The following is a 24506-nucleotide window of genomic DNA, read 5'->3' on the forward strand; positions in this document are numbered from 1 at the left end:
TGGTGTTCCCTGCACGTGGCACACTTGCAGCGTGACATTTGAATCAATTTCGCTAGAAATTTGACAGATGGGAACAAAAAAAGCTTCTCGCGTCTTCCTCTTCTGGGGCTCCTTCAGGGAACATGGAAATGGAATGCTAGACAATTGAAATTGCATAAAAAAAAATCTTGGAAATATTAATAGAAGAAATTCACACACACACACACACACATAGAAGGTTTCCAAAGGTAAAGGAAAATGGAAAACTGTTATGGAAAGTCCTTCATATATTTATAACATTATACATTTATATACTTATAATTAATGTGTTTATAATTTAAATATAACATTAAATAATACATAATACTATGATTACAATTACCTAAAGTATTTTATACATCATGGTAGTATTAGTTATCCATTGTTCCCTTAATGCTGGGTTCTGTTGGCAGTAGACAATGTACTTGTTTTACCTGTAAAATTTCCTTGATGTGACAGTATACACATTACAAGTATGTTTATTGGAATGTAATATCCCATGTGAAAAGTTTAGCCATAGTCATGCCATAAGAGAAATTACTTATTATTTAATGTAGCATCATTTTTCCCTGCTGTCTGTGAATGCATATTTGGGTCACAGCCCACCATTTAGAAGCACAACCATAGCTGTAGCTTCAGTTTCTCTCTTCTTTCGTCTGGTTAGGTATAGTGGAAGTGCTGATGTGTCGTGAAAGGGCGAGGAACTCTCTGGGTCATGTGTTTGTGGGTCAGGTGAGTGTGCAGAAAACCCCCCGTCCTACAGCATCAAGCTCAAACATGCAGGAAGCAGAAAACCTAATCCATGAACTTTCTATCTGCCCTCTTTTCTGATTTTTGTCATAATCATGTAGCCCTATACTGGTGTGTTAAATTTCCACCACTTGTCATAAGGAATCATTCTTTTTGTGCTTCAGATTCATGTAAATAAATAATAAATATGTTTTGAAGAATGCATGGTATGACTGTGTGTATAGTCTTAAACTGTTCAACATGCAACCAATCGCTGGAATGTATATATATATGTATGTATGTATGTATAGATGTAATTCACTTGAGCAACCGATGGTCCATTTTCTTCTTTCTGTTTCCACAAAGTAGTACAAGAACTCTTTTTTTAACACTTTTATTTGATCAGTTTATCAAAAGAAAGTCAAAAGTGTGTCAGGCCTTAAATAACAGTGCACAAAGACAAAAATAAATTGGGCAAATCTCTCCCAGAATTCTGCCTTAAATCAATATTTCCTGTTTTATCTCTCTCTGTCTATATATGCATCAATATCTGTCTCTCTCTGAGAGAGCTGGTGTTCATGTGGTGGTCTTCAGGAGTTTGATACAGGTTTTGTGCACGTTTGTAAAAGATTCTGTCACATAAAACTACAGTAAAGACAGCATTGCCAATGTACTTTAAAGATGATGTCTTTACACAAGAACATGTTGTTTTATACAAAATATCAGTATAATAAAGAAGAGCCGAAGCAGATATTTGCAAATGTCTTAAATGGTCTTTTTTTGTGTCAACAGGGGCAGATCTTAAGGAGAGAGCTCAGATGAGTAACCCTGAGGCAGAGCTGTTTGTACATGGCCTACGATCACTAATGAATGACATCGGCGAGACACAAGGATGGATTTTTCCGTGAATATTGCAAACTGATTATAATCCTGCTCAGAAAGTGATGATAACTCTGAATTCTGAGAGTGGTGCACTGAAAAGGTAATTGTTTCCCAGCTGCAAATGCGATTATGGCTGGAGGTGAGAATGATTGCATATGCATAATAATAAACTCACAGTAGGGGAATTTTCTCTGTGCCCTCAATTTTTGTGTAAATTTGCAAATAACATTTAGGAAAATGCTACTGTTTTGCAAGCAGAAGGTTGATAAATACCTTCTCTATACAATTTTCTACTAGCATTTATGAGTGTCTATACACAATGGAAGTGAAATGCTTCTAGTTTTAAACATTATATATATATATATATATATATATATATATATATATATATATATATATATGTATACAGTATACAGTATATGGTATTTGGCATTTTCCTCAGTTTCATTAAAATTAATTTATCAAAACTTATTTTCATATCCCAAAACATATGTATCTCTGGGCCGCAAATCCATGCAATCCAGTCACAATCCAGTTTTAAATTCCGTAAAAATTGCATCACCCAGGAAGTGACATCATTTGGACCCTTTCTACAACATGACAGGAAGACAAGTACTCAGTTTTAGTTACTCAGTTTTTACACGGATGATTTTATCACGCCATTTGACAAACTTAAAAGAAGTTTTCAACATATATAATAATAAAAGAAATGTTTCTTGAGCACCAATATCAGTGTCTTCAATGATTTCTGAAGGATCATGTGACACTGAAGACTGGAGGAATGATGAGGAAAATTCAGCTTTGCCATCACAGGAATAAATTACATTTTATAACGTGTTAAAATAGAAAACAGTTATTTTGAATATTATTATTACTTGAGATGCAAAATGACATTTTCTGAGAAACTTCATGTATAAAATCTCCCATTAATGTGATCTATGAGCTGTCTGATCCGTGTGTGTGTGTCCATTATGTGCCCATGCCAACCATCGCAGCAGTGGACGGCTTTGCTCTCAGGGGCGGTGTGGAATTGGCTCTAGCGTGTGACCTTCGCGCAGCAGGTGAGGGGCTGCTTTGACCCTCTGGGGTAAGATCACGACAGGTATCACAACTGTGGGTGTGGGTTTGCGTGATTTGTAGTCATTCTGTCTGGCATGGATTGGGGAATCTCTGCGGTCACAGCATGCAGAGGCTGGGTCCTTTAACTGACCTTTTTCTGTGCTTGTGTGTGTGTGTGTGTGTGTGTTTTGCAACACATTCTGCGCAGATGGGCCTGATTGAAAACCACGCGAGGATTACTCCCAGGGACTGGTGAGAAAAATTAATGAATAGATAAAGCACTGAAATAAGACAAACAGACAGCTAGATGGCAGTCCCATTACAGAAGAAAGACAGACAAACAGGAAGTTAACAGACATAACAGGTCTGATAGACTTAACTGCAAGAGTGAAGCAAGAGGCTCTTTAGAGATCCTGCCTCAGGTGAGTCTGTAGGACATTTCCTTCTTCACCGTCTCAGACACGCTCTGTGCCTCTGCTACTGTCTCACTGAATTATTCTCTCTTCTGTTGAGAGCAAACTCCAAAACTATAGGTACACTCTGAAGGTGTCCTGTGAAGTGGGCTCCTAAGGGTACTCGGACATTAGGCGCGCTTCCATTACCCTTCAAATTGCGCAAATTGAAATTGCGAATTGAAAATACGCCTAATGGAAATGCGTCAATTTGGCCAAAAATGGCAAATGTCACAAAAAAGTTTTTATGCTCACATGAGGTGGTTTTTCAGGCAATGCGGAAAAGGAATAATTAGCAAAACTGCAATTCGCAATACTTTTTTAAATCAACATTTATTAAATATTGCCAACGTTTTGCGCAAATCTGTAATGGAAACATATAGTCTCAGATTGTCATCAGGCCAAAGGGCACTGCACACTGCAAAGAGAACAACTGTATATCACTATAGAGAGGGACATTTACCCATCAGTCATTGCACACCACCACATTGTGACTGTTACAACACTATTATCATTAACCATTAAGAAAAATGTGTTTATTCTAATATCTATATAATATAATGATAATGTTTTTGGGGAATTCCTTTTTTGTGTGCTCAACAAGGCTGTATTTATTTGATCAAGAATACTATAAAATACTGTAAAAACGGCAATAAATACTAGTAATATAAAAAAATAACTTTTTCTCTTTGAATATGTTTCAAATGTAATTGTATTTCTGTGAGCGCAGTCATAGGAGAGCAGCATTTATTTTAAATATAAATCTTTTGTAACATTATAAATACCTTAATGGTTAGTTTTGGATCATTTTATGCTACCTTGCTAAAAAAAAATTATATTTGCCATACACACACACACACATACATATAATGTATTTATAATAATGGATATATATATATATAATTTTGGGATGGTGTATAGGGACCCTGTTTGTTTATGTGTGTGTGTGTGTGGTTTCTCATTATTAGTGTAGCTCATAGATATGATTTTTATGCACCTATGATTATGTGTACTTGCACGTTTGTATGTTTCTGTGATATTTCAATTGTTTGCATACCAGTACATCTATAGCCACAGGCTTTCATTGTGTACTTGTGCTTTAATCTCATTTGCATCACGTGACACTGTACAGTCACAGACAGGACGACCGGCTGGCCATGAATATGTACACAACAACCTCAAGACAGACCTGGATCAAATGTGCCAGTACAGTCTTCCCTCAGGTCCGCTATTGTCCAGAGCACACATTTAACGTGATGAACAACGCAATGGTACAAAAGACACGTGCATAATCGAGGGCATGACCTGAACATGTGTCATATTGTCGTCAGTATGTGACATGGCATGCGGATTTGTGGAACTGGAATGTTCTCTACTGTACTAAATTGTCACGTAAAAACGAGAACTTCCTGCTTTTCCGGTTTCCCCCATGATTGCCAAGTCATTATTTGAAATCAAAATGAAGACGACCTATTTCGGTAAGGGTGGGAACGTGCAGATTTTACAGTCGCGGTGAAAGTAAATAAACAGATATAACAAACATTATTTGAAGACTTTCACTATGATTTAAGAAATTAATACTTCTATTCAGCAAGGATGCATTTAACTGATTGACAGTAAAGATATTTACATTGATACAAATTATTGCTGTTTTCAATAAATGCTCTTATTTTGAACTTTTTATTAATCAGAGAATCTTGAGGAAAGGCATTAAATAATGATTTCTTAAGGAATCATGACACTAAAGACTGGAATAATGATGCTGAAATCTTAGCTGTACATCACAGGAATAAATGACATTTTAAAATCAACAATAATAATAATTAAAAATAATATTTATTATTTAAATAATTTAATGAACGCAAGAAATACACAATCAATTTTATTTTTTTACTTTTTTTTAACAATATAATTTTACAATATAACTGTATTTTTGATCAAATAAAAGGTATTATTTGTACTGAAGAAGAATTATTTTAAAATAATGAATTATAATTAAACTGCTTTTGTACTTCTTGCCAACATTCCTTTTAATGTTGTTCATAAATGCTGCTAAAACTAAAAATTAAAATCGAATATAATATATAACGGGTGGAAATATCATCAATATCATTTTGGCCATCCAGCAAATACCCTAGTAACTACAGAAAATAAAAAAGTGTTTTGAAGAGATTTATTTCTGTTTTCCTCTCTCCTCAGGCCCTGACTGGCGTGTGAATGGCTAAAGTAGTCATGAATCGAGGAGCTGAGGGGGACATCTCTTCAGGAATGACCGTTGAGGGAACCGGTTACGCCAGGGTGAGTGTTATACATGAACCTTACCAATAAAAACATCCGCAGAATTTCATTTTGTATGCTTGGTTTTGACTGTGAATGTTTTGATGTTTCTCAGCTCATTCCTCCACGGTAAAGACAAGAGGGTGGCTGCGTTGATAGAAAAGAGGCCTTGTGAAAGTCTGAATCCACATGGTACTACTGCAGACTTTGAACATGTTGTACTTGCGTTACGACATTGTACCCAGAGTTGGGTTTTAATTTCCTTTGAAATCTGAGCTTTGTAAATGCCAAAAATGACTACCACAAATCATTTCAAAAGGACCGTATCACGTTCTTGTTTTTTTTTTTTCTATACAAAATGTTTCTTGATAAACAATTTTCTCTAATTTGAGCTAGGATATTCGTCAAGTTTAAATGATGCTTTAATTTTGAAAAAAAAAAAAAAAACACTTTAAAATGAATGAATTAATAAAGATCAACAGCAGACCGAAGCAGCAGGGGTTTTCTTCTTTATTACCCAAACATCATTTCCATAAATGTGAATCTGAGCAGCAGTATGACACTTGTTTGCTCTTGTTTTGCTGCTCAAGCCACATTCGGAGTGAGGAAGAGGACAGTAGAGTGCATGACACAAGAGCACATTTGCTGGAGCATCTATCTCATCATATAAAACATGGCCAAGTTACGAAGAGAAAACCGAATCCATGCTGGAAAAAAGAAGCATACACATCCATGGAAATGAAACATTTATATACAAAAAAAGCTTCTTTAGATCATTGGAACAAATGGAGTATACATATATATATATATATTTTTTTATTGCAATTTCAAACAAGACAAGTTGAACCTGCTGCAGCTTCATTGGTGTTAAGTTAAATCAAACTTAAAGTTCAATGCAAGTACGTTTTGCAAAAAGGCAAATCCAGTGACTTTTGGCAAATCACCAGTGCTCCAAAGATGCCACGATCAAAACAAAGTTCTTCTCTTGACTTTTTTACAAGTTGCTGTTTATCCGCATCCGTTTGTAACGTCTACGTTCGAGATTTCCCAGCGTGGTTTATGAGGCAACAATCCATTTATTGACATATTCCCACAAAGGCAAAAGCTCAGATTTTAGTCATCTCCATCAGTTTACTTTACTTCTGAAGAGCTCCGGCTTCTTGAGGAATCCTTCCTCTGAGCCGACACGTTCAGTCCACTTAGTACCATTTTTTTTTTTTAAACAAACTCAAATCTGGATCTTATGGAAGCCCATTTCCACCACTAAATAAAAAATAAAGCAAGGTAATTCTGTCTCCCCCCCCCCCCCCCCATCAAAGTCAAAATTGTTATAAAGTCACAATATCGTGACATAAACTCGCAATCCTGAGAGAAAAAAAAGACAGTAAAAAGTCGCAATTATCTTTTTTAATTTTTTATCCAGTGGTGGTAACGGGCTTCCGTAGGATCATAATACTTTGCATGCAACACAACATCATAAACAGTGTCATCTGCCCCCGTTTTTATTCAGTCTATAAAAATATATTTCATCACTAAAGCTCTGGTGCTGTCCATCCAGTGTGTTGACAAGCGGTTGTCCCTCGTTTGTACACACAGATCACACACTTTTTTCTCTCTCTCTCTCTCTCACACATGCAGTTTAACACATTCAACACTGAAAGTTACTAAACGGTTCATGTGTTTCCATGTAACACAACTTTATCCATTGTCTTTATATTATTGCATTTTATGCCCAACATGAACAGAAATTTGTCAAATAAATGAAATTCCCTAAGGATTTGCTTCCAAAATCCGAATATGCATACACAATCTGATGCACATGCTCTTAATAGACACATGCACACACAAATTAACGCTCACATACGTCCAACATTTGAACATAAACACTCTCTGAGCTGCTGCCCGTCTAAATAAACATTTCCTCAGATCACGGAGACTTTATTTCTTATGTCAAATAAATAACGGATTCCGTCGTGTGCAAACATATGCAAGGTAACTCATCCCACGTTCCTCCTAACAGAAGAGCAGCAGAGCCTCGTTGTCATACGGATGGGCACGAGTGAACACATACACACACAAAAAGCTTCCGGAGGCCACCGAGCTCATCATGGAACATTTTCCTCTGGAAAACAAAGAGAAATATGGAATAAAATTGAAAATAAACAATTGGGTCATTTGAAAACCATTTAACTTTGGTTCTTCTGTGGACACGTACCCTTATGTGTGTGTGCTGTGGACAGTCCTGTGTATCCTGTGCGCACTCGGTGGTGATGTAAACTGTCAAGGATGCTCTCAACCAATCGGAGCACGTCGCCGTGGGTTTTGGGATGTGACCTCACGACCTCTAGATGCTGCAGTCCTCCCTCCTCCAGTAACATGCTGCAGTACCGGCCCGCTGCATTCATGAAGGCAGAAAGAGAAAGGAAAATGAACACAGAAAGTCTCTGGGCTCAGGAGCGTTGGGTTTCTGGTGCAGATCTCACCATTTTTGCTGCAGACGTGCTGCATGGCCCATGCAGCCCACAGCTGGACTCCTGGGGCCTGGAAGCACTCCAGTAAAGGGAAGAATGGGTTGAACGACCTGAAACAGACATACAGAGGTTTACACTAAACACTTGATCGCTTTATAATACTAGACATCATTTTCATTCTAGTGCATAGTGGAATAGAGTTTGAAAGGGGCCTGCACAAGCATTAAACTGAAGCCTGAATCCTCTTAAAAGCGTGACCGGACTGAACGTTAGCGTCATGTCAAGTGTTACTGTTAATTAAACCTTTGTATTTTTATTTTAATCTAAATAAAACACAAATATTAGATGAAAAACATAAATGAAAATTAGAAATGTTGCTTTGGCAAAAAAAATGAAATAAAAAATAAATAAGTATAATAACAGGAAAAAAAAAACAGAAAATAAAACTAAATAGAAATAATAATAATAATTATGAAATAAATAAAAAAGGGGAAAAAAGGCTCAAGACAATTTTAAATTCAGTTTAAGAAACTAAATTTAAATTAGGAAATGAAGAAGAAAACTGAACATCATTGTTCATAATTCAAATACAGAAATAATTAAAATATTATTAAATACTGTAATAGTATATTAAAAATACAAAAATGGCATTGCTCAAGACAGCCAGTTCTGTCAAAGTTTTAGTATTGGATGAACAAAATTATTGTAACCTTGTTGACATTTTTTTTTAATGGACATTTTATGCATTTTACAAATTGAACAGCATATATATAAAAAATAAACTTAAATAAAATGTATGCATTTAGCAGACGCTTTTATCCAAAATGATTTGCAGTGCATTCAGGCTAACAGTTTTTACCTAACATGTGTTCCCTGGGAATCGAACCCACAACCTTGCGCTGCTAACGCAATGCTCTATCAGTTGAACCACAGGAACACAATATTAAATATAATTTAATTTATTTAACATATTATATATAAATATGTTAAAAATATTAAATGTTTATTCAATGCTCACTGATTAATAATACAAATCAGGACCTTAAATTTTATTTAGACACTTAATCGCACAGTAAGTAGTAACAAGATTTTTAAAATTTTTTGTACATTTAAGTACGTTATAAAAAATAATAATAATAGTATTGTTTTATTCAATCCATTCCTGTGATACACCTAACATTTACTGAATTTTTAACTTTATGCTCTAAGAAATACCTTAAAAAACCTGGCAATCTCTGTTGAGTAGCAGATGCCTTTAGTACTCGACACGGTCCATGCTTCACATTCAGTGACGCATGTTTTTCACGATGTGGGTTTGTCATCTCTCACCTGTACGCTACCATCTCACATTCCGGCGTCGGCCACTTCAGAATCGCAGAATGCTGCGAGAAACACATAATGATTAAACCATTTACACAGGCCTCAATAATACTAAACAAATAACCAATTTGTGCAAGCACACACCAGTTGCTCCAGCAGCGTGGTCCTGAGTGACAGCTCGAGGGTCCACACCTTCTCGCCCCGTGAGGTGAGGTGGGCCAGGATACCCGCGGCAAAATAACTGACCTCCACCTCTGGACTGTTCAGCAGAGAGCGGATGTGATCCAGGAAACTCTGAACCATCAGCTCACCGTGCAACTCCCCAACCTCGGCGATGTTATTCTGAATACAAGCGAAACAAAACACACAAAAGATTCAGAACTAGACAAGCTAGAGAAAGGACAACAGCACAGAGGACCACAGCTCCAAAAATACAACTGAATGCAAAATGAAACGGTCTCATTATACTTTCTAACTAAGGGAAGCTATTTGCATAATCCCTCAGCACGGCTTCCTTTGACACGAGAAGGCGTTTTATCAGAGCTGCCCACAGCTCCAGAATCACTCACCTCAATTCAATTTCACCAGAGCAAAACACTGCAATATGTATTTCCCTCTCCAGTGCATATCCAGCACAGAATCACTGGAGGCTCGACACCACAAAAAATGCTCCTATTTGATATGTATGCTTCAAAAAAATTATATGCACGCACACACGCAACCGTTCAAAAGTTTGGGGGTTTTAAAAGAAGTCTTTTATGCTCACCAAGGCTATAAATAATTGGTAAAAAAAAAATCCAGTAATATTGCGAAATGTTATTACAATTTCAAATAAATGTTTTTTTAAATGTAATTTATTCCTGTGATGTAAAGTGAATATTCAGCATCATTACTCCAGTCTTTAGTGTCACATGATCCTTCAGAAATCATTGTACTGTGCTGATTTGCTGCTCAAGAAACATTTCTGATTATTATCAATGTTGAAAATGGTTGTGCTGCTTAATATTTTTTGTTGAAAGTGGGATACATTTTTTTTGTTCATAAATCTTAGAGCAGAATTTATTTGAAATATAATTTTTAAGGAAAGTCTTTGTCACTTTTGGTAAATTTAATGAATCCTTGCTGAATAAAAGTTTAATTTCTTTTAAAAAAATTATGAAAATAAATAATGATTATGCAATATATATATATATATATATATATATATATATATATATATTAGTTATTTATGTGCTACAATAAAAATGCTAAAATTACAACTAATTAAAATAACTTAATTTAAGTTTAGTTTAAATCAGTTTCTGACCCCCCACTGTTCCTTACCAGTAATCCCAGGACCTTCTGCTGAATGGATGATTCTGATGGAAAGGACTGGAAAAACAGAGATATTTTCAGATGAGAACTTCAAAGCAGGTTTAAAAAAAAAAAAATTCAAACAAAGTTCAGTTATGTTCTTCCAAATATTCTTTAAGAAGGTGTGTAAGTGTTTACCTCGAGTACTTTGATGAAGAGCTCTAGTCCCTGGTTCTCTATGAAGTGTCTGCAGGTGGTAGGAGATTCATCCGTGAGGTTCCACAGAGCACTGAGAGTGAACTTCAACGTGGCGTCCACGATACCCTGACACGTTTTCTGCCGCACAATGTGCAGGAGTTGCTATCATGTAAAGAGTGTGAGAGGTAAGAATCACTATTCCTCCAATTCAAGCGTTACAAATGTAAAAAAAACCCAACAACATACCTTTACGATAAAAAGCTCAGCTCCTAATTGTGCAGTTTGCTCAGTGGACAACTGTTAAGAAACACACACAAAGAGTCAAGTTAGGTTATGAACATTCTTCCTCTTCCTTATGAAACTATTCATTAACTTCAAATTGTTCCAAACCTGTATGAGACTCTTTATTTGAGTTTGGAACAACTTGAGGGTGAGTAGATGACAGAATAAGTTTCATTTTTGGGTGAACTGTCCTTTTAAGGGGGAAGTTGTGGCCTAATGGTCCGAGATTCGGACTTGTAATCCAAAGGTTGTGAGTTCAAGTCTCAGGCCGGCAGGAACTGTAGGTGGGGGAGTGAATGTAGCGCTTTCTCCACCTTCGCTACCACGATTGAGGTGCCCTTGAGCAAAGCACTGAATCCCCAACTATGCCCAATGCTCCGGGTGTGTGTTCATGCTGTGTGTGTGTGTTGACTGCTGTGTGTGTGCACTTTGGATGGGTTAAATGCAGAGCACAAATTCAGAGTATTGGTCACCATACTTGGCTACATGTCACTTCACTTTCACTTTCAAATTCTTTCTCATTGAATATGCTGATGTACGCTACAATATCGAAGTAAAACTGGTCGTGGGCAAGAGGTCAGGTTTTGGGTGGTATGCATGACCCTGTTGACCCTCTACCAGAAGCCACAACTACATCTTCCTCCATATGGTTATCCAAAATCAACCATGCATTCTGATGAAAAAAAGCGCAGCTGTGACGTCACAATCGTACATGGAGCTGCCTGAAGTGTAAATAGGAGTCGACTCCTTCAGTCAGAATTGAGAGGTTGAGTGTCTGTCTGTATAAACTTCTCGTATCCACTTGACGAAGTGGAATGCATTTCAGAACGGTGGCTGGATTCCCCCGAGGGGAAGAGCTGGCTGACGTGACACTTGGAGAATCTGTCACTCTGCATTTCATGATGCATCACTGCGACAGAATGTTCTGAATCTCTTCTGGAAGCCTTCCAGCTTCTGTTTACTCTCTACGGTTAAACATGTTCTCAAGTGCCGACTGCACTTATTTACCTTGGCAGCAAGGATGGAGATAATAGCCACAGCCATCCTCTGCATGTTCTGATCCTCGTGGTTACACAGCCACTGCATGACCAGCTTGGCAGCTTCGAACCTGAACAAACATCATATTTGCTCCACATTAGCCGGTGTGACATTTCAATCTGTCAACAAGGCAACACACTACCAGTCTGAACTGAAAGCATATATCCGATAACCTTTTCAAATGTTGTAAACAGTCATGAGTGAGTGTGCAAATTGTAGACTTTTGGTGTATTTACACAACAGAACTGCTGAATTCTACATTCTGATTGGCTGATACACTTGCCAAGGGTGAGAACTGTCTGTTTCAAGTTAACATAGTCAACATATTTATCCTTTCAACCTACTTTTTAACTACACTTATATTCAGCAAAGATGCATTAACTTGATCAGAAGTGACTATAATATTACAATTAACATTAGAATCTTAAAAACTATTAGCAGCACAATGAAAGATTTCTGAAGGTTTATGTGAGCCTGAAGACTGGATTAATGATTCTGAAAACTTTGCTTTACATCACAGAAATAAATCACTTTTTAAAATGTATTCAAATAGAAAACAGTACATAGTGCAACAGTTCACAATATAACAGTTTTTTACTGTAGTATTGCTTTTTTTTATCTAATAAATGCAGCCTGGGTAAGCATAAGACACTTTAACCTCTTATTTTATAATTGTCATTTCAAAAAGCAAGATATTCAATCACAACAAAAGACCAACAGATGATACCGCTCATGCAAAACTGATGAAAATAACATGCACATTTTTATTTATTTTTCTAAATTACTATTGATATTACTTCATATTATTAGCGGCTTGACAAAAACTGAAGAGAGTGATTAACACATTTTTAAGCAGAAAATGAAAAGGGTTACCTGTTGAAGGGAACTTCCTGCAAGATTCGATCGCTGCATAGAGACAGCAGGCAGTTCTTCTGCAACTGGGGGAAAAAAAACACACAAAAAAAAAACTGTTCAAAAGTAAATCATAGCTGGCACCTGTAAAACCTTTTCCTCATTCTTGAAATGACGTATCATCATGGGGAACTGATGATCGTGTACAATGAGAATGTTCTCAGGAAGAACAAATGCTTATTGTGTAAAGCAGTACGTGAGTTGAGTGGAGCGGCAACAATTTCTCCTGCACACTCCAAGCATTCAATAATCCCCCTGCTCCTCGCTCCACTGAGCAGAAACCCTGCTCTGCCTTCACTCCATGACGAAACTTGCGGCTAGAGTATTTCTATGCGTTTTGAAATATCTATTATTACTATTATTTTGAACTTCTATTAAATGAAATATAAATACACTAGAAGAATAATACTAGATATATATTAGAAGAATACTTTTGTACTGTTTATTGAAACAGTATAATTAGCCCAAGTCTATATTCAATGACTGTTTAACTCACTCGTCGGTGCAGCGTCTCTTAACTGTGGCGAAGCTGAGGGTTGTAGTTACTTCAGAAACAGAAATAATACGCTGCTATTCCAGGATAGCGTTGACAATAATTTACTGCAATCCTGATTGTTTCTATGTGCCAGCTTCTGTGTTGTGCAACAGCTATGGATGCACCGATACCGATACCGATATGGGGCCCGATACTGCGCTTCTGTACTTGTACTCGTATTTATAAAAAAAGCCCCGATACAAAAAGCCGATGCTACTACACAGCGTGTGAACAGAGCTGTGTCCAGAAAAATAAATACTGACAAAAGAACAACAGTAGAATGGAGTTAATAGAGCTTAAGGATGTCTATGACGAACATGTAAGTAATTAATATAATGTTAAACATTAATACTCACGCCTGTATAGCGGATGTGTGCAAGCTGATAAGCGGAGCACAGATGCGCGAGCTTGTCGTGTGAATATCTCACAGACATTACTGGAAAGTTTGTAGTTCGTTCAGATATGTCAAAAGCAAGCAAGCAAAACAGTGCACAAGTTATTAAAGTTATTTGATGTAAGGAGACAGAGAGAGAAAGTCAGAGAGTGCGCACTTTTGAATGATCTAGATTGCTGTTGGCTGCATTAGCACGTGCAGTTGGATTAAAACGAAATCGGAAATATAAAAAAAACAAAAATTATAGGGGCATTCACTATAAACAACATTTATTTTAAACGTCAAGCATGGAGCCATTAGATACGCCAATAAAATGAACAGGTAAAGTAACAAAAACTTATACAATTCATTTTAACAAGTATAATTAAGTGTGGAAATAACTGAAGGAAATATCGGTTTGCTAAATGAAGCCAACTAACATAATAATTCTTCTCATTATTATAATCATCATCATAATTTTGTCTCTGTATCCAATATCGGTAAAAAATTACAAATGCTGTGAAAATGAAGGTATTGGTAAGTACCAAAATGAAAATATCGGTAAGGGAAAAAGTGGTATCGGTGCATCCCTAGAAACAGCACATTAGTGTAGAGTGGAGATTAACTTCCTGTACAATACATGGATTAAAATGTGAATTCACCCAATTAATTTGAAAGTATCCACATGGTACAAATAAACATGTTTGAGATATAACCTCTTGCACTCAGCCATCACCGTTGACCTCCACCTGCTTTCTGATTTGAGTGATCCACATATCTGTCAAACTAGCTAATGATGTTAAAAGCATGAATTCTTCATAAAATGCAGTTATATTAATAATAAGATTGAGTGAAAACCACCAAGCTCCAACTTTAAAAAAAAAAATCTACTTCTCGCTGCAGTCAAAAGTTCTGCTCCACTTACACTCCACTCACATACTTTGGTGTGAAAAGTATACTTCCTTTGTGAAGTGTCAAGTGTCGACACAATAATGCTGACAAGTGAAAGTGACCTGACTACAAAATACTTTCATCATACCATATGATAGAATTTGTGAATCCACTGAGCCGAATAATATTCGGAAATATTCAAAATATACTAGTGGTGATTTTTCTTTTGATGTAAAACAACATAGTAAATATTGCAGTGATTTTAATCAGTTTTCCTAAATGCCTTTAAACTATTGTCATGTTAAGATGATTATTAATTCAGTGGGGGGGGGGGGGGGGGGGGGGCATTTTAGGCAGTGTTCTTTTAGGAATATTCTGAATTGGCGTTCATTTAATAATTTCAGGTTAAGTTTAAAAAATGTTTTTATTTAAAATTTATTTTTAAATGTATTTTTGTAACAGTTTGAGTAATTGCTACATTTCAACATTTCTAATGTTTTTTCATGTAATATTTTAATCAAAAATGATTTAATCATTTTTTTTTTTAAACTTAATTTTATAATAATTTCTTTTTTTCTTTTTTTTTTTACAATAACACTCTTTGAATAGATAAGGATGAATTATTCCCATGCATATGTGCAAACTCAGTACTAAAAATATATATAAAATATTTTTTTTATAAAAAATATAAACATAGCTATATAAAAAATTATATAAACAATATAGAGTATAAAATACATGCTCTTTATTATGAATTATCAATATTCATGCATAGTAAATGAAATGAGTAAGTTTTATTCTTATTTGTGTTGATTTAGTGAAATACATGTATATTTACATTTATAGTGCATGTAACATTTTGCAATAAGAATTTAATGTATTCTGCAAAAAAAATTGAGGAATATATATATATTAATCCCAACTTTAGGCCATCTAAAAAAAACTAAATGTAATATTCAAAGCTTTAATTTTATTTCAGCTTTTCCACATCACAGTTTTTCCATGATGGTTTAGTCTAGTTTTTACGTACCTGCTGGTGGTTGGGGAAGGTCTTCATGGCTTCGAGTAGCAGCTGTGTGACGTTCCCCAGGAGTCGCACAGGGATGCCAAAGGCCAGTTCCTGTTTGGTGAGGTTGAACACACAGGCGCTGGCTGCCAGCTGCACGTTCAGCGTGGCCGGATGATTCTTCATCCCTAATGCTACCAACTGCAGATCGGGAACAACAGAAAAGTGACGAGCAGGGACATGAGGACTGATCTGGAGAAATGCAGCGATCTTTGATTCATCACTCAATCTTTATGAGTATGCATACCTTCAGGATGTCAGGTCGTGGTTTCTCAATGGCGTGAGTGAGGCTGAAGAGGTGGAAGAGAGCTTCTCTGACAAACCCCTCTCTCTCACTGTATCTTCTCAATGCCTCACAGATCTGAGTCTCATTGGCCTCTCCAGTCACCTGGAAAAACAGAAAAATAATCATGATCTTACAATCATTCACAGCATCTACAAATAAACAGCAGGTAAAGAGAATAATATAGAATTTTTTCAAAACATCACAACTTGCTGTTGTGTATGTGCACATACCTTTAAGCTGCCCTCTCCAGACAGGAAGTCAGAGAATCCGGCATCGGTGGCAAGAAGACCAACGAAGGTCATGCCATGTCTCGCCTCCACGAAAGCCCTGACCGCTGCATCAGTCACCTGCTTGCGGCCCGAAACATCCAGAGACACCAGCTGGGGCAGGATGCCAGGGGTCTCCAGGAGCTGCCGCGCCACGTCGGATGTGAACTGCTTATCGTCGGAGATATCAAGGTGCTGTAAACCCTCCAGCTGGAGAAACAGAAGAATAATGTGTGTGCAATTACACATCATCACGCAGAAGCACAGTGACAAACATCCTAGCCTGAGAGACAAGTTTCAATACACACCTACAATGACTTGCATGTACCTCTAACTGCAGCAACAGATGCCGACAAACGGCAGCAGACACGTTCAGCAGGTTTTGTCTGATTTACTCCTGTCAGCGTCTGTTGCCGTTTGTCAGCCTGGGAACATCTGAGAAGTCATGTACTGTACTCTGTCAGCTGTCAGTACAGTGTGATGTGTGCTTTTTACACTTCTGTAATATTCGTTGTATTATTCATTTTGATTTCTTTAGTATGAGGGTGATACAAGTGTCCTGAGATCATGATAAAGAAAAACACGAGAAAAACAAAGCAAGAAAACATTAAGAAGTCTGGCATGACCTTTTATTATTATTTTATCATATCGTTTTTAATTGTATAATTACATTTTTTTTTTGAATTTCAAATATATATATATATATATATACACACACACACACACACACACACACACACACACACACACACACACACACCTTTATATCTAATATTTAACAAAACTTCCACACTGCTAATTAGTATTAAATTAATTTTGATTTTTTTAATCTTTAAAAATAAATGTATATATTTAATGTCATTTTACATTTAAACTATAACATTTATTAAATATAAAATTTTACAGAATAATAGTATTATTAACAAATTATTTAAAAAAAATGTACTGAATAAAATCTAAAATATTTATAATTATTATTATTATTATTATTATTATTATTAATATTATTATACTGAATGGGTCAAAAACCGTGGGAATGTAGCCTATGATAACACAAATTCATAGTCACTGACAGATGTTTGAGTATAACCAATTTTCCCCCAATTAAATTAACCCTTTTTTCTAATATCATGCAGGCTGCAGATCCTCTCGACAGCATCAAGATCAGTAAAAAGACTTGGCTTAGGTTTTGTGAAGAAAAAAAGGAAAACAAAAAAGACCTTTTTATATTGTAAATCTATATAAAGATATAGGGAAAATGTAATTTTTACTTGAAGGTTACATCACATGACATTTTGTTTCTTGAATGTCACAAAAAGGGAGTCACCTCAGTGACCTCAGCATTAAAACAGCTGGAGAGCTGACCTGACTGAGCACAGCTAGCAGTTGAGCGGTGGTCATCTCCAGCCTCTTGAGCTGGTGCATGGTGAGGTAGCGTAGCCTGCTTCTCAAGCCCAGGAGCGGGGTCAGGTTCGTCACCGAGGTGTTGGAGATATCCAAACTCTCCAGACGGGGCAGCGCGCACACGTCCACCAAGCCCGAGTCGTAGAAGTCCACACTGGACACGCTGAGTGCACGCAACCCCTGCATGGCACTGAAACAACGACAGCTGGGCTCCTCCAGAGAAGACATGGTCAGGCCGCTCAGCACGAGCCGCTGCAGACTCTCCTGCAAGGTTTTATTGGAGGACAAACCTCGAAGGATGTCAGCAATGGTGAGGTCGGCGTTGACCCGTGAAGCATCTAGCTCCACGAGGCGGTGCTGGCAGAAGGCACGCTGGAAGGCCTCGGCGGAGATTCGGGCGGTGCGGATGCTGGCGTGACGTAACCGGAACTGCTGGCAGCTTCGGAAGATCCCCACTGTGCTGTCATTCAACAGGCCTGGAAGAGAGACACTGTTTTCAATACAGATTGATTCATCTCATCTCAGCCGACATCCAGCATGTTTAATATTTCAGCTCGCGGCCCTTTGCAGAACTATTCCCCTCGCTCCGCCTCATGCTCTTCTGTCTGATCTGTACTGTCCTTTCCGATAAAGGCATAAAAAGGCCACGACCCCTTTAAGAGCTGCCGATGCTGAACATGACGTGGATCTGACACACATCTCTATCTATTCTGACCCACTTCAGTTCTTAAAGTCTCTAATGAGCTGAACTGGGTGTGTTAGATGAGGGAGACAGTGCTGGGCTGCTCCAGGACAGTTTGGAAAACCACTGCGTTTCAGAAGCATGTTCTTAAATGTGTCTAATATAACAAGTACATAAACGTAAAGTTTTAAGGCATCTTTAATTGCTTGTTGCAACTTCATGACATAATAAATGGCAGAACTACAATAATGCATGCAATTTGAGCTCACCAGCCACTGTGACTAGTGGTTTTCCTAAATTATTAGCCACTCAGCATTTTCACCGGCCACAATTTTGTTGTTGGGAAATTAAGTTATATATGACTAAAATTTACTACATACTAAAATCCCTTTAAAAATCTATTTTATTATTTATTAATTTTGCCTATTAAAAAGGAATTTACTCTAACCTTATTAAATGCATGCGTCATCTTTAATATTACATTTGATTTTAATATTTAAATAGTATTTAATATTAAATTCTTACATTTTATAAATAATTTCAATTGATGTAATAAGACACTATAAGGCGGGTACTAATCAAATTAAATCAGTATTAACAAAACCAATCTTTCTACTTGAGAGGAAATAGAAGCGGCTGGAGTGGCATCGAGATATATTTACACAGTAATGTAGACGGGATGCATTTACACTACAATATTACAACACATACACACACACACACATATACATATACATATACATATACATATACATATACATATATATATATATATATATATATATATATATATATTTATATATATACACACACATATACGTATATATATATATATATATATATATATATATATATATATATGTGTGTGTGTGTGTGTGTGTGTGTGTGTGTGTGTGTGTGTGTATGTGTTGTAATATTGTAGTGTAAATGCATCCATGCTACATTACTGTGTAAATATATATATATAGTTAACCCAAAAATTTAAATTCTGTCATCTTTTACTCCCCCCATATCATTCCTAACCTGTACGACATTTTCTTCTAGGGAGAAATTTATTTATTTATTTTTTTACAAACATTCTTTAAATGATCTTCTCTTCTGAAGAATGTCCTGCACGTCTGGAGTGACATGAAGGTGAGTAAATGACTGAGTCTTTATCAGAGGTATGGAACACATAATCATTGTTGCATGTGCAGGAACATCATCTTAAGTTGCGCTCACCCTCGGTGGACATCTTGCAGAGCAGTTGGTCGGCCAGCTCCTGCGGGAAGACCAGCGGTTCACGGAAAGAGAGCGAGCCGTCATCACGCATCTCACAGAAGAGCTCCAGCCTGGAGCTCACCAGAGTCATGCACAGATCAGTCAGAGACGGCGGGGATGCCTCGTCCTGCAACATCAACATCAAATCAGACACACCCTCATGATCTCATCCCTCTTGTGCCTTTCTGTTTTCAAGGCGACTGGTTTGAGAGGTTTGCCTTCATTAGAATCGCTGTGAAAACCTCTTGGGTGTGTTAGATTGTAAGTGATGACTAAGCTGGTGGTTTTACTTTTATAGAGAGCTGAGTGCCAACCAATCTCTTAATGGGATAATAGATTGTTTCATATCAACAAGTCCAGGGGCCTGTACCATGAAGCTAGATTAGCTGGCTAGCCAGGTAAGTTTAAGGTTAGTTTGCACCAATCCTGGGTTTTAGGTACCATGTAAGTGGCTTGGCTTTTAGCTGCATTCATTGCCATAGTAACTTACACTCCACAGCTAACCTGCTCTGGGGCAGGTTATGCTCTGGGTTAGAGATCTCAAACTGAAGCTGGACCAATCAGATGTGAGAGAAGTGACACATGTCTGACACAGTCACTCCAGTTTATCTTGCTCCAAATTAAAGGTCACCAATGCTAAAAAAATAAATAAAATAAAATAGAAGTCTGGCTTTAATGATAATAACTAAGTCATTTTATGATTTATATAATTATTGTGATTCATATTATTATTTATCTCTTACAAGCAATTTTAGTTTAACAGATAAATTATTTAAAATAAATATTAATGTATACAGATCATGTAATGTAAATAAGCTGTAGGCTGTAGTATCAAAAGATACACTATTTTAAAAATTACAAATCTGAACTTGTTCGAGTCTCTATCACTATATATTTTCAAATGTATAAACTATGTTAACAAGTTTCACTTGTGACTACACTGATGGAGCAAGATCATTTATTTTATTAGTCCTCCTTCATTTTTCATATGACATTTAAATTTGTCATATACTTCAATCTGTTAACCTTTAGCAAAACCTTTAACCTTTAGTTTTGAATCTCGCTGGGTCTCTCACGAGAAGTAAATCAAACTTGCTTTGCGTTGCAAGGCTCGTGATTGGCTGTTCGCCAGCGATGTCACACATTGCACACGCTCCACAAACTCAGGATCAAAGCCTGAATTGACAAAGAAAGTTGATGAACAGCATCATGGTACCAACAAAGCCGGATTGATTGAAGTTTGGTTTTGTCAACTCAAAACTAATCCTGTAACTCTGAATTTGTTCAGCTACCATCATGGTACAGGCCCCAGGTGTTTTCCGGGGAAACACAGGGGACCACAAGGGAATGCCAGGGACACGTGGAAAAGATTAGTGAACTACAGTGTAAAATACTGTTTATTTAGTAAACTAAATGAATAAATAAATAGTTTAATTAAATAACGAATAAATATATGTTTTAGGTTTGCACCGATAGGATTATTCAGGGGCGATACCGATTTTAACAAACACTTATTGCACGATTCCAATAGCGATAATTGTCACTGCCTCTATTATTTGAAATTTTGCCATCAAACTAGAGAGTATTTTGATCATGTTTTAAATCAGCAAAGTTCAAAAACACCTGCATAAAGTTATACAAGCCGTTTTATTGTTGCATCATCAAACAATGTCAAATAAACATGGCTCGGATCCATTTAACATTCAGTAGGTTTAACAGTTTTCAGATACAGAAATAAAGTAAACAAATGTTAAATAACACTTCAATGTGTAAATTAAATGCATATTAATCCTTCTTTATTGTAACAGACTTTATTATGAATAATCTTCTCATTTGTTTTTGAAAACTCTTATTTTGACGGGTTTTCTAGTTTTTCCTTATATAGCCGATATGCTGATGGTTGTAAATTGGGGAAAATCGGCCGATAAATATCGAGCGACCCATGCATATCGGCGACCGATGAACCAGTTAATCCCTAATATATATAATGGTTATGATTTAAGAATTAGTACCAATAATGCATTTTGTCCCTTTGTTTTATTTAAATCCTGATTTACTATCTTATTTATTAAATCAAAAACCAGAGGAACAACAAATCAATACAACTTAGCCACGATTTACGATTTATTTTTTTTACTAAAGTCATAGGACCAAATTCTTAATTTGTGGCCACAATTAAACTAAAACAAGAAAATGGAATAATATCAAATTCTTTAATTCAGTAATACACAACATGAGTATTTTTTATGCTTTTCTTATTTTGCATGTAGTTTTGGGCTACTAATAAGATCATTTATAGTTATTATATTTGAGACAGCAAAATACATTTATTTCTAAGAAAATTGTAATGTATATTTAGCATTTTAAATACATTTTATACCCATAAAGGCTATTTTATACTTTTTGGAGATATGAAACTAAAAATAAACGTGGTCATGAACTATAAAAAGACAATGCGTAATAGCATACAACTTTGAATATATCTGACACAAAAAATATATTTTTTTTTAAATATATATTTTTCCATGTCATGTTCAGAACACCATAAATAACAGAAGAAGAAAAAGAAAATTGGATTTAAATTATACATTTAACAGTACAATACTATAGCAAGTGGAGAGAAAAAAATTATGTTACTAAATGTATATACTATACTGTTTAATGTGTACTATACCAGTTTAAAAACATTTAGTAGGAAAATACTAAATGTTTTTAAACTGGTATAGTACACATGATACAGTATAGTATATATTGCGAGCTACATGTTTTCATGTTATTTTAATTTTTATTTATAAGTATTAAGATGGGACACAATATCAAAAACCATTATTTTAGTCTACACACTGACCGCTGGAGAAAGTGTTGGGTTTGCTCAAGGACCCAATGGTTCCTGATCATGGATCACCAACCAAGGTTTGAACATATAACCTTTTGGTAGTAAGTTACCGAACGTTACAACAGTTTTGTAATCAGAGCAATAAAGAAGAAAACATGGTATCAGAGTCTTTAGACAGTCAGTAATGCAACAGTTTATGACCACCAGCATGTTACAACAAACCTCAGAGTTGATCAAACCGCTTGATTTCGAGTAACGTTATTTCACCATCAGAAGAATGATATGAATGATCTGCATACAGTAATGTGACATGTAAAGCCTTACCATGGTCTCAGAGAGATGGATCCTAACGGCCTCAAAACGACAGAAACGCTCGTATTCTGCGGATAATGGCCGGTGGGTTGCGGTGGAGATCAAATGCTCTTAGCTTCTTAGCCTGTTAGTTAGCCTTCACACATCTGTCTTCAAACATTTGCGGATCCTACTTGTTGGCGATCAAAAGTGCACGGGCCGCTATCAGTCCACTGTAGTTTCTGTTCCTCGTTTGCATTGTTGTCGAAGCGATCATATGTGCTCCGGTCACAACGTGCTGTCAGTCGTTCTGACGGGTTTTATATCGACGGGAGGAAAGCGCAGCGATGTCTTGACAAGTAAACAAGGTGGTCACACGGGAAACGGATCTGCATCAGAGGGGGAGGGGCTATGGGCGACGGCCACGGCAGAAACGAACCTTTTCGAAGCTTCGGTTCTATAGAGGTCGGGATCGTTGCGTCACGTCGCAATGCATTGTGGGAATCGCGGTACAGAAGTAGATGTACTGTATAGTAGGCATTAGGTAACGTTGGTCATTTGGTCATTAATTTTGATTATTTTTTGGAAAATGGTTCAGTATTGCTGTATTGTGAACTGCTGTAATCGGTTTCATGATCGACAGGGCAAACGCCTCGTGAATCATATTAGTTTTCAACATTTTCCTACTTGGAAAAAAAACACAAGGTGTCTGAAATCACCAAGAGGCGTCAGATGGCTTGGGTCGCCACTGTACGGAGGGAAACCATCACCTTCGATAATATTATAATACATAGTTATGGTGAGACATGTTGTGTATGGTCTCTCTCTCTCTCTCTCACATACACACACACAAACTCAGACACAAACACATTACGTTTTCTCTAGTTTTTGGCCAGTAAGGGAGTCAGTTTAGTGTCTGTATTTTTTGTTTAAACATTTTCTTTTGACCCAATCCTGAACTTAATTTGCTTTTTGATATTTTTGTGCTGACTGTATTTAACAAATTTGAACAACTTGTTTAAAAAAAAAAAAAACTGGAACGAACTTCAAAATAGGAAGTTAAGCGTCTTGTTTTGGTGAATGGTGGGTTGTGTCTGAGGTGAATGTTCGTCAATATTATACCGGATTACAGAACTACCGGAGGAAAACAGTGGATTTTTGCAAGTATGATAGGTGAGTAATTACTCCTGAAGTGTAACAAACCCGCATAGACAAGCTTCATAGCTCGCAGAATCTGATAAGTGTGTGTGTGTGTGTGTGTGTCACTACTGATGCTTGGTTAATGTTAACATTTCCTTAGTGAAAAAGATTGTTTTCTCCACGTTTAATTTGCAGATCCATTTATGATCTGCAGGTGAGCCTCCAGTGACTTTTTAAAAAGTGAAAGTGACATTTTTAAATTGATCGGAGGTGTAAGCGCTCACTCCACAGACCGGGTAGGATAAATTATCAGGGAAACTGAGGCTTGGTTAACTTTCATGTGTTCATAGGGATCGATTCCGCCTACAACCTCTTTTTTTTTTAAGTAGCGTTGTTTGGCTTCATTATTAAGTTTGTCCGTATAGGTATAGGCAACTTTTTTTGTCACGTTCTATAACTTTTTCTGGATACTGGCTATTATCTTATTACAAACCTGCTTTGCGATGCCTCTAAAATGGCCGCCGTTACCCACAATGCACCATTCC

At 36.6% G+C, this 24506-nt stretch overlaps 1 protein-coding gene and 1 long non-coding RNA gene across 2 annotated transcripts; one reads left to right on the forward strand and one right to left on the reverse strand.

Moving 5' to 3' along the window:
* Positions 1-4287: 4287 nt before the first annotated feature.
* On the forward strand, positions 4288-5800 carry LOC127939030 (uncharacterized). Its single transcript, XR_008148867.1, has 3 exons — positions 4288-4618; positions 5340-5438; positions 5533-5800. It is a non-coding gene; the product is annotated as an uncharacterized LOC127939030 (long non-coding RNA).
* A 416-nt stretch (positions 5801-6216) lies between these two features.
* Positions 6217-23209, reverse strand: LOC127938644 (protein zyg-11 homolog). Its single transcript, XM_052535392.1, has 16 exons — positions 22855-23209; positions 19656-19821; positions 17714-18228; positions 16313-16558; positions 16044-16184; positions 15761-15937; positions 12893-12957; positions 11990-12089; positions 10946-10996; positions 10700-10861; positions 10532-10579; positions 9353-9550; positions 9218-9270; positions 7901-7998; positions 7633-7812; positions 6217-7539 (listed from the first exon to the last, which is right to left on the reverse strand). Exons 1-16 carry the CDS (start codon positions 22855-22857, stop codon positions 7523-7525), a joined length of 2220 nt encoding a protein of 739 aa, XP_052391352.1. The 5' UTR covers positions 22858-23209; the 3' UTR covers positions 6217-7522.
* Between the last annotated feature and the right edge of the window lie 1297 nt (positions 23210-24506).

The sequence above is a fragment of the Carassius gibelio genome, chromosome A20, assembly GCF_023724105.1.
Source record: "Carassius gibelio isolate Cgi1373 ecotype wild population from Czech Republic chromosome A20, carGib1.2-hapl.c, whole genome shotgun sequence".
Taxonomy (NCBI): domain Eukaryota; kingdom Metazoa; phylum Chordata; class Actinopteri; order Cypriniformes; family Cyprinidae; genus Carassius; species Carassius gibelio.